Source organism: Chenopodium quinoa, unplaced genomic scaffold, assembly GCF_001683475.1.
Source record: "Chenopodium quinoa cultivar QQ74 unplaced genomic scaffold, ASM168347v1, whole genome shotgun sequence".
NCBI classification, from domain to species: Eukaryota; Viridiplantae; Streptophyta; class Magnoliopsida; order Caryophyllales; family Amaranthaceae; genus Chenopodium; species Chenopodium quinoa.
Genome location: NW_018743292.1, coordinates 2,617,508 through 2,628,830, shown reverse-complemented (window position 1 = coordinate 2,628,830; position 11,323 = coordinate 2,617,508). Strand labels below are relative to the sequence as shown.

Below are 11,323 nucleotides of genomic sequence, written 5' to 3'. Positions count from 1 at the left end.
GGATGGACAATATTATATATAGTGTATGTTTAATTTTAATTTATTTGTTAAGAAAAACTATACAAAAGATATTAAATTAATAAGCTTGAATTGAGTTGAACATAAATTGATATATACTCGATATAATAAATAAGATAAAATGAGTAAAATCCTCTATTACTAGGTTTAAATCTCCATGCACTAGTAATACAAGTAGAAATTAAAGTATCACGATGATAGGATCTTAACCATCTTGTTGGCCACTACTTCAAAATTAAATATTGTTCTTCATATGTCTTCCTTTTATTATTAAAACATACTTCTATTTTGTAAATATTTATTAACAAAACCGTTGTGCTTGTGCTTTGATTCAATTCATTAACAAACGAAGATTTAAATTTATGCATGCAATCATACTACTAATATGACAAAAAAAAATAAAAGAACAATATCGTAAATTGGTGGAATTTCTGGATTAATAATCATGAAGTATACCAAAACCAGAAGTATCCACCAATAATTATTATAGTGAAGCTGATCTATTTTCATATCGTCACATTACATGAATGTGGCAATAGTGGAATTATTGAGATATAAAATACATAAACAGGTGGTGGATAACGTTTCCTGTTTGGGCCATATACAAAGCTAATTGATGTTGATTTTTAGTTTAAAGTCAAGCCAGTTTCTTCAAATAAAGAATACGAAATTAAAAGAGTTGTTGCATATGTCACAAGTAGAACGATTTTCCTAGAAATTGTGTTGGAACAACAAGTGTGTAGTGTGTGAATTTTGTGAAAAAACTCAAAGTCCCACATTGGTGGGAAATGAGAGTTTTACTCTCTTTATAATATAGAGAGTGGGCTAAAGGGGTGTGGCCCTTGGGCTACCCACATTTTGTGGAGAGGGAGGACCTATATGGTAAACCATCTATTACACACACGCGCGCCGAACCGAGCCGGGCCAGGCCGGGTCGGGTTTATTAAATAAACTTATTTTTTGGACAAGGCTAATTGCGTGATTAGTTCCTTGATTTTTGCTAAACGTTTTTTGACTGATTAATGGAGCGTTAATCATGCAAACGTTTTCACTGATTTTTTGCTAAACGTTTTGCCACGCATTAATCTTATGTAACCGTTTTGAACGTTCAACTTATGACCGTTTTAATTGCGTGATTAGTGCCTAATTAAACAGCAGCAGTTACGTTGCAATTTTTCCTATAAAAGGCGTGTTGATTTCCTGTTTTTCCTCACAAAAACATAAAGACTAAACAATTTAATTTGATACTAATAATAATATAGGTATTTGGAACAACATACAGAAAGCAATCTTCTTCTCCTCTCTATTTTTCCTCACAAAAACAAAAACCCTCGAGCAGTTTCTTTTCTTTTTTGGTGTTTAGTTGCCCGGTGGTTTTGTGCAGTTCCACCGGTATAATTACAATAGAGGAAGGCTGTTTTATCCTGGGGAACATCCGGTTGTTGTACGAGCTGCTTGCACAAATTAAAGGGCAGTACCGTGAATGTTCTAAAGAGAGCGACATAGTCCGCGACTCAGTCTATTTCCCGGTAACTTTGTTCTGTTTTTATTGTTTACAGCAGTTCGGTTTATAACAAATTGTCTAAATCAAAATTAATTCCCACTTTGCATAGTTTTAAAAACTTATTCCCTGAATAGTGTCCATGTAGTATTTTGGTTAAGTGTAAAACCTTAATTGGTGATAGCGGTTTTACAATTACAAATGCAATCGTTGGTAGCGGTTGTGTTTGAACAAACAATATTGTTGTTGATGGTTTTTTCTGCAAGTTTTTAACCGTCCCAGGCCACTAAAATCATCTCACTATTTTACATGTAATCATTTGCAAGTTTTTAACAGCCTACCAAAAAATTGCAAAGAAATTAAAACAAAAAGAAAAAAAAACATGGGAATTGAAGTTCTTGAGGTTGAATGCTAAGATATATATCTTGAAATATTTCCCTGAATTCATACTTGTATGAAATTACCCAGAAAATCAAAACAAAATTACAATTACAAACTGGGTTTTAGAGAGAGAAAGAAGAATAGAAGAGAGAAGATCTAAGAAGAAACAAGAAGCTTTAAAAACAAGAGTGAAAGTTGAGGAAAGAGAAAATGGGAAGACAGGGGAGTGGGGAGACGTGGTACAAAGAAAATGTGTTTTCTTCTTTTATTTTTGTAGGGCCCAATTTTTAATTTTTAATATTATTGTAACTTATCATGTAAATGTAAACCGCTATCACCAATTGCGGTTCTACGTTGAACCAACAAAAAAAACTAATACCCAATCCTACATGTACACTATTCAGGGAACAAGTTTTTAAAACGATGCAAAGTAGGAATTAATTTGGATTTTAACAATTTCTTGGGAAATCGTTCGTCACAAGTATATTATAGCGTGTCAACACATACATGCTTTTAAGTATTGACGTGTATATAACGTCATCAGTTATTAATTGTAATAAATATTATCAAAAACTATACTGATATATTGACAATACTAGAGTAGTCTCGTGCGGTGCACGGTTTGAACAAATAAAATTTTCTAACTTTGTTCATGATTTCATACCAAAATTAAAAACAAAACAAAAAAAAAAAATCCTCAAACAACAATAATGGATAAATTTTTTTTAAAAAAATTAAGCTCGTAAAATTGAATGATTTTAAAGCAGTCGTTTGAAAAATAACTACCATATTATTTTAATGATATATAATATGATCGGTTTATTTTTTCACGTTATAAAATGCCCGCAATCTATTAACTAATACTAAAACAAAACATTGCTGACATTATCGACTCTTAAACTATCCTGCGTGTCACTCACACATTAAAAATTTTCCCTCCAATTCTATGTGTAATGTCATCAATTATTAATGATTTTTTTTATTTTTATATTTAATCTACACTTTTGATTTCAATGCATAAGTGTCTATATAAAATTCAATTAACCAAGTTTCTCTACTATATTATACTAAATTATACTTTCACATACCTAATTTGTTTGATTTTTGATCATGGCTTCAATTTTTTTTTTTACTTTACTTAAATGTAAATTATTTTTATATCTAATTCTTATTTTCACATACAACGTAATGCAACAAATTATAAATTACAACTTACAAGAAAGATAATTCTAACCGTGCATCGCACAGGGATATCCTAGTCATCCTTATAAAATCTACAATGTAAATATAAATTTTGAAAATTTTGATCCAACAAAAAATAATTTTTTTTTGGGAAACTATAAAATAAGAATAAAAGTTACATAAATGAAACTAAAAATTGATAAATAAAAAAATATGTTGATAATACTATTTAATACCATTAATAAAGTAATATAATTAATTACTTTGAAAAAATATGTCAATTATAAACTACATAATCATTAAAATATTATGGTAGTCATAATTCAAACAATTACTATAAAATTTTCAGGTACTTGAGGAAGAAAAAATAAATTATTATTGTTAGAGAGAATAGACTGGACCTGGAATATATAGAGAAAGAGAGAACATAAATAACTTCAAAACCTAGGGATGACACATAAAGACTAAACAATTTAATTTTTTCGAAAATTGATACTAATAATAATATAGGTGACGATAATTTTTTGAAATACAATAAAAATCATAATTGGCATCATATATAGTTCTGGAGAGAAAATTATTAATGACAACCTGACAATGTGTACAATATTAAGATTGGATGATGTCAACGGTTGTTATTTTAGGAGTATTAGTTATAGATATAAATGTTTTTATTTGATATACAAATCTAACAGGATTATTTTACATAATTATATAAGTTTGTTTTTGTGATATGTAAATCACAAAAGACCGTCAAAAGAATCGTGTGTATAGTATTAGAAATCAATATGTGTCATGAAAAAAATTAAAAAAAAACTAAGAAAGTATTTTGGTTTGTTATTTCAATTTTTTTTTTGTTGTTGTTGAAAGTTTTAGTTTGTGAATATGACTTGTATTTTATCAATTTTCATAAATAATGTGTTGTTTATGATTGATTGATTTGGACATGGAGTTGTAGATATTTTGTTAACCATGTGGACTAGCTTGTTGTCCTTCATGGCCCACTAGTGCCATGTTAGTTTTGCAATATTTATCTAACTAACCACAGTTTAATACCAACGAACATTTAAAAACATACTAGCTATATGAATACTCTGTATTTTGACAAAGATTATTGAAATTTTAATGCTAAATATCAAATTATATAAAAAAGCCGGTTATAATTTATTTAATGAATGAGAGAAATAATAAGCGTGCATGGTTGGACTCACACTAAGAGGCATTGCAAAATTGCCCCATTATCTCTTACTCCATATTATCTTCTTTACCAAATAAAAACAATTTAACTATTCTATCTTCAGCAATGTCACACACTCACACATATTGACATATATGATGGCTACACAACTCACTCAATTTCTAAAAATGGGTGCAATGTTGAACAAATGTTGGCACATGTTATATTAGTGGCTTTATCGTGATTTATGATTAACATTTTATTTACAACAATTACTCCATATATGATTAGTAATCTTTATTATAATATATGAAGCACGAGTATAAGATAACCCTTATTTTTATTAGGGCTTGCTAGGATTCTCTTAAACAATAAAGGGATAATTATTTCATTTCCTCAAGTTTGGCATTATTTTAGGGATAGTGGTGGAGGAAGAGCAAGGCAGGGAAGAGTGAGATGGAATGACTTGAGGAAAGAGAAGGTAGCTAGATAATTTTTCATTAGGGAAAAATTACCCCAGGTGGATTAGGATAAGTGGATAACTATTACTCCTCTTTTAAGGGGAGTGTAAGTGTATTGCCTTGGGGAAAAAAAAAATAATGAAATTAAGTTTTGTGAAAATATAACTTTTGTATACACGCGGTTTACAATAATTTTAATGTACATCGAGCAGTGTTTGGGTAACTTTTACCAAGTTTAGGGTAACTGTTTAGTCTTTTTAGGGTAACTTTAAAATTTATGCGGTTTTAAAATAAATAGACATCGGGATAAGTTTTATAATTGTAATATAATTACTTATTATTACCACTGTGATGTGATTTTAAGTCGTGTAATTTTATCACAATAAAACATAGGGTAACTTTTATTTATTTCAAGGGAAACTTTTAATCATTTTAGAGAAACTTTACAACAGATTTACAATATATTTATTGTACACCCGATTTTTTAAAAAGTTTATCTTTGTGAAAAGATTTTGTTACGATTACTCAATTAAAACAGTTATTAACGTAATAAAATCATGATACACGATAGAAGACCGAATCATTATTCATTAACACAACAATGTACGAAGTACGAAAGTAACAATAACAAGTTAACAAACGATTTAGATGTAGACTTATACGGAATAATGAAGATACAACAATGAAGTACATGTTGATTTCCTCGTCAAAGAAAAAAAAAAAAGTAGATGTTGATTTCATGCACTTGTCATTCTGTCAAGTGTCAACACTTATAAGACTATCACATTTTCACTCAAATTTTAAAAAAGTCCACCATTAAAATCCCTCTTAAAATGTGAGAAGTAAATGTAAAAACTACAGAAATTAGGTAGAAAAATGGCGGACTTTTAATTTCTCAATAAAAGCTCTCCAAAAAGATGATTCCTATTTAGACAGGCAAAAAGAGAGATACACCTACCCACCAATACCATTACCATTTTTGCAGAAATAATACATAGAAAAATATCACAAAATCATAAATGTAAAATAACATAACAAATAAATAATAATAAAGTATATCTGCTTTCTACTAAACCCAGGAATTCTCTTGTTAACAATCACCCAATTTGCTAAACCCGTTAATTCTCTCTCTTAAAATTTACTATTTTAATACCCCTTTTCACTGTATTCCAAAAATCCTCATTTTTTCAGCACATTCCCATTTTCAGCTTCAAAATCTGAAGAAATAAATCCAGGTTTTGGTGATTTTTACATGTTTTTTTCATATAAGAAGCATAAATTTTGCTAAATTTAATGTATTTATGGGATTTTAGAAGTTGTTATAAGCATAAAATTACATAAAATTATTTGGGTTTTTGCTGATTTTGGTTCTATGGAAATGGGGAAGAAATTGGTGCACATTTGTTTGTTGTTATTGTTGATTGAAGTTGTTTTAGTGTCTGCTGCTGGTAAAAAAGTTCAGCAAGTGAATATATGGCCAATGCCAAAATATTATAGCAATGGGAATAAGGTACTTTATCTTAGCAATGAATTTGAATTGAGTACTGTTGGGAGCAAATACAGTGATAAATCAGGGATTTTGAAAGATGGGTTTATGAGATTTATGGATGTTGTTACCTTGGATCATGTCATTGAGGCCAATTTTTCGCGGTTCGGCCAATCGGCTTTCCTTATAGGGATCAACGTGGTAATTCAATCACCAAATGATGAGGTATGAGTTAGTTTGTTTTAGCTTATGTATTGAGGAACATTTGGATATGCATTGCTTATTGCTTTACCAGGGTATATGTCTTGTAATTGAGGCTATTGGATGGTTTTTATACTATATATATATTGTTTAGGTTCTACTTTGTGACAGTTTTATGTGAAAAAATGAATGTATGCTACTACTTGTGCAAGAATTGGTAGATGTTTGTGCTATTTGGGCAGATATATTGATTTAGTTGAACTTGACAATGCTAATCTTAGTATTGTTTAACTTGTAAAGGGGGCATGACCGCATGATAGAATCCTTGCTACCATTGAAGAGAGATTTCCACTCGATATGGGCGTTTTTCATGCTACTGTGTTAATTGGCTGGGATAACTGAGTTCATTGTTCTGTTATGAAATGTCCTAAAAGGTTGAAAACATTCTTCTTACATCTTAGATGACTTTCTGAGTGTTTTTAACATATAAATCAGTAACATATATGTTGTGTATTTAGGAGGTAAATTGTGAAAGTAAAACTATTCGTCGGGATTTGTGTGAGGTTGGGATGCTATTGGTAAGCTTGGTGTATGTAAAAAAGTTTGTCATAAAAACCTGTTTTAGTTTTGCAGTTGCACTCTGAGGTTGATGAATCATACAACTTAGCTGTTCCTGCTGCTGGGAAACCTGCTTATGCTCGCATTGAGGTGAGACAAATTAAGGCTAACATTATCCCATTCCATCAGCAAAACGTTCCATCTTTGTATTCAGTTACTCTAATAATGTTTTCTGCATCACGGAACTGCATTCCTCTCTTAAAATAAGCAACTTTGCTATAATCTTATGTAACCAGCATCTAAACACCTTCTAATAATTTGTCAAATAATACCTCTGTGAACTATCTGATGATTAATTTTCCTTTGTATGCAGGCAAACTCAGTATATGGGGCTTTACATGGACTACAGGTTATTTGCTTCTTTTTTACATTCATTAAAGCTGATAACTTGTAAAAGTGTATGAGCTAACCACTTCCGACCGTCTATTTTTGTGTCAAATGCAGACATTCAGCCAGCTTTGTGCCTATAGCTTCAAAACTAGGCTAATAGAAGTTGGTATGGTTCCATGGACAATTTTTGATCAACCAAGATTCTCTTATAGGGGATTGCTTATAGGTGAGTTGGTTTAATGGTGGTTTTATTTTAGTCATTCCTTGGACCTGCTAATTGTCAAGGAGCTTGAAAATGACCTACTCCATGATGTGTTAAGTTTCAGGGTTTATTTGTCCATTGTTCACATACTTGCTCAGCTTAATCAGGTTGAAATGTGTGGTTCTGCTCTAATGTCGGTGATGTGCATGCAGATACATCACGACATTATCTACCTTTGCGTGTGATAAAGAAAGTCATCGATTCCATGACATATGCAAAGCTGGTAAGGACTGTGTTCCTGAATTGTAGGTTTGTTGCTCATAGTGCTTCTATCTTCCAAGTTTTAGAGTAATTACTTTGGCACCAAATTTGTTAGTATTGATCATATAATTTTTGCAGTTGATAGTAATCAGATTATTGCTTTTTTAGTTTATTAAAGATGCTATCTTTTATAACCCTGGTGAGAATATATTTAAGGAGACTCTTATTTGTCAGCTTTGCTTGGGATTATCTTTATGTGCTGCAGTGCTCATTTAAATATGGGAAGGATGTATAGCTATTTATAGAATGTAATCAATGTATAGCTTTAGCATTGTTTGAATGAGGAATAAGATTATTACTCGTCTCTTGTGCATAATTTTTGTCAAGCTGCTCCATGCAAAAGCTGAATGTCATTGTCTATAGAACATTTTTACTTGGTGGCAATGTTATATCTCTTTGAGCATGGTACAGTTTATGGCCTTTATAACATGTTTCTCAATGCAGAATGTGCTGCATTGGCACATTGTAGATTCACAATCTTTTCCACTAGAGATTCCTTCATATCCTAAGCTTTGGGATGGTGCATATTCTGCAGCAGAACGATATACAATGGCTGATGCTGCCGAAATTGTGAGGCAAGTAATGGTTTGTGGCCTTAAATTATTATGTCTGTCTTACTAGGATCTTCTGATAATGCGATTCTTGAACATAACAGATATGCTCAAAGGCGGGGAGTGAATGTACTTGCTGAAATTGATGTTCCCGGACATGCTGCTTCATGGTAAAGTCTATAACTCTTTAATATTTCATTTTACTTCAAGAGATTGAAAATCAGGAAGGCTTGGATTCTAGAAGCCTTCAGAATGCTCCTAATTTTTGTGTTATGCGTGTATAATAAGCCATTTGTGTAACTTTAGGAAGCCCTTCATTGTCTATAAACTAAAAAAAAAAAAGCCTCACTTAAGGGTTCAAAATGCCGGCTTGTGTTGGAAAATTAGAATTTAAGTAACAACTTCTCTGGTCTGATACATTCTGAAATAGTTGCACAGTTGCACCTGTAGTTTGTGTGCTGGCTCTGTTTGTAGTCTACAGAGTTCACAACATTTGCATTACCATTGATAAGGAAGCTCAATGTCCTATAACACTGTAATGCTAGTCTTCTAAGAAACCAAAAAGATCTTGTGTTTTGTCTCGTGTTTGTATTATCATGTCATGTTGATTTAAAGGAAAATATGTGTATATGTCCAAATGTTACCTGCCAAAGAGCTTTCCTATGTGGGGTGCATAGTTTTTTTGGGGAATCTGATCACGCCATTGATGATGCTTACCACACGTGCTTAGGGGGAATGGTTATCCTTTGCTGTGGCCATCAGCAGACTGTAAGGAGCCCCTTGATGTGAGCAACGAATTCACCTTCAAAGTTATAGATGGGATTCTTAAAGGTAATGCAATGGCCCATTATTTTACCTGTGGCTTATGATGGCTTCTATGCATCAACTCAAACATCGCCTGTATTGTGACAGATTTTAGCAAGGTCTTTAAATATAAGTTTGTTCATTTAGGAGGCGATGAAGTTGATACAGGTTAGTTGACTTGTTTGAAACTTTGAATATACTCCATAATTTCCATATATATTGTTCTTTTTATCCAGTAATCTCATGAAACAGTCTGACACTTTTAGTGCAAAATAATTGTACATTGCTCTCATTTCTACCGTTTTGGAGTCTTTGAATGTTCAATCTTTAGCTCTACTGTTACTGTTGTATGTTCAATAGATACTTTCATGTCTCAGGTTGCTGGGAGTCAACTCGTCATGTGAGTGGATGGTAAGGCTTTTAACTTTTTCTAACAATAAGTTATGACTGTCCATTCTATTAGTGCATTTGTTTTGTTAACTGAGTTCTCTTTCCCACCTATTATTGAACATTGTGATGACTTCTGCAGGTTACGGACTCATAGAATGGTTGGCCCTCAAGCTTACCAATACTTTGTATTGCGAGCGCAGAAAATTGCATTATCCCATGGATATGAGATTATTAACTGGTAATATATTGCCTATTTAGATACTGTATAATCCCATTTAATTCATCAGTTCATCTCTCAAAGTAGCTTACTCTTTTAAGCATTTAAAACTTAAACAGGGAGGAAACCTTTAATAATTTTGGTGATAAACTGGACCGAAAGACGGTAATCCATAATTGGTATGTTCTTAAGACCTTGCAATAAGCATCTTGTCATCTCAAAATATAATAGTTTTTCCTCAAACAAATATTTTTTTGCACCTTGTTTTTTATGCTCTTGGAGATTTATAAACACTCTCTCTCCAATGTTTTGCTCGATGTGATAGGCTAGGGGGAGGTGTTGCTGAGAAGGTGACTGCAGCTGGGTTAAGGTGCATCGTAAGCAACCAGGAAAATTGGTATTTGGATCATTTAGACACCACATGGCAGCAGTTCTATATGAATGAACCTCTAACCAATATCACAAATCCCAAGCAACAAAAATTAGTCATTGGAGGTGAAGTTTGCATGTGGGGTGAGCACATTGATGCATCTGACATTGAACAAACCATATGGCCTCGTGCTGCTGCAGCTGCAGGTAATTGTAATTGATATACTAGTGTTTCATGATAGGATTCAATATTCTGATACATTACCTTTGGCTTTTAAACAAAACTGTAACCAACATACAGCTTTACACTCGCTGCACCATGTTGTGCCTTCAGCTTACACAGCCTTCATACTTATCACCTAAAAACCCTTATCTGAACTTATTTTTGCTGTAAGTTGAGCTTCGGAAGCTTTAAACCTTATTTGTCATTAAACCTTTTTTAAGGTGAAAAGAACAAAGCCAAAGTTACTTGATACCCAATTGTAAACTATGGATTATATGACAATATCATGTATTTGGAAAATTGCCTGGCGAAAATATCCATGTGGGCTATGGAATATGGATGCAAATTTGAAACATTCAGGAGGAAAATAAAAAAACAGTAAAGAAATAATATTTACCAGATACTGTATTATGTATGAATTTCTTGATTGGTCTTTCATTCTTTTTCTTTTGTTCATTTATTTTCTCTGCCTGTAGAGCGGTTATGGACGTCATATGACAAGCTAGCTAGGGATCCAAGACAAGTAGCTAGGAGGCTAGCACACTTCAGGTGTCTGCTCAATCAAAGAGGAATTGCAGCTGCTCCAGGTGATGGCCTTGGCAGGATTGCTCCTGGTGGACCAGGTTCATGCTATGCTCAATGAGGAAACTAAGAACACATTGTCGTCATCAAGTATTGTGACTATAATAAATCAATAGAGATTTCGTGTGCATAATTCTCCATCAGAATATACATATTTCTATTTACCAGAAACTAGATATCATGACTTATCTTAGTCTTGTTCCTAGCACTGGCAATATCCAATTACTAATTATGTAACTGCTACAGCACTACATTCAGATTTATATTAGAACCATGATATTCTCAATTTTGTGCCAAAATACTTCATTG

The 11,323-nt window shown here is 32.3% G+C and overlaps 1 protein-coding gene across 1 annotated transcript; it reads left to right on the top strand.

Annotated features, from left to right (window-relative positions):
* The first annotated feature begins 5,199 nt into the window (after positions 1 to 5,199).
* Positions 5,200 to 11,313, top strand: LOC110736365 (beta-hexosaminidase 3-like). Its single transcript, XM_021916569.1, has 14 exons — positions 5,200 to 6,431; positions 7,041 to 7,115; positions 7,339 to 7,374; positions 7,470 to 7,581; positions 7,770 to 7,840; positions 8,323 to 8,453; positions 8,534 to 8,599; positions 9,160 to 9,260; positions 9,342 to 9,401; positions 9,611 to 9,644; positions 9,763 to 9,861; positions 9,960 to 10,019; positions 10,166 to 10,416; positions 10,909 to 11,313. The coding sequence occupies exons 1-14, from the start codon at positions 6,093 to 6,095 to the stop codon at positions 11,073 to 11,075; spliced, it is 1,602 nt and encodes a 533-aa protein (XP_021772261.1). The 5' UTR covers positions 5,200 to 6,092; the 3' UTR covers positions 11,076 to 11,313.
* Positions 11,314 to 11,323: the final 10 nt, after the last annotated feature.

Bases quoted from the DNA above. Each gene is read 5' to 3' on its own strand.
- LOC110736365 (XM_021916569.1), top strand. From the start codon at position 6,093: ATGGAAATGGGGAAGAAATTGGTGCACATTTGTTTGTTGTTATTGTTG. The intron at 7,375-7,469 runs GTTATTTGCTTC...TGTCAAATGCAG, and splicing joins GGGCTTTACATGGACTACAG to ACATTCAGCCAGCTTTGTGC. The intron at 9,645-9,762 runs GTAAGGCTTTTA...TGACTTCTGCAG, and splicing joins ACTCGTCATGTGAGTGGATG to GTTACGGACTCATAGAATGG.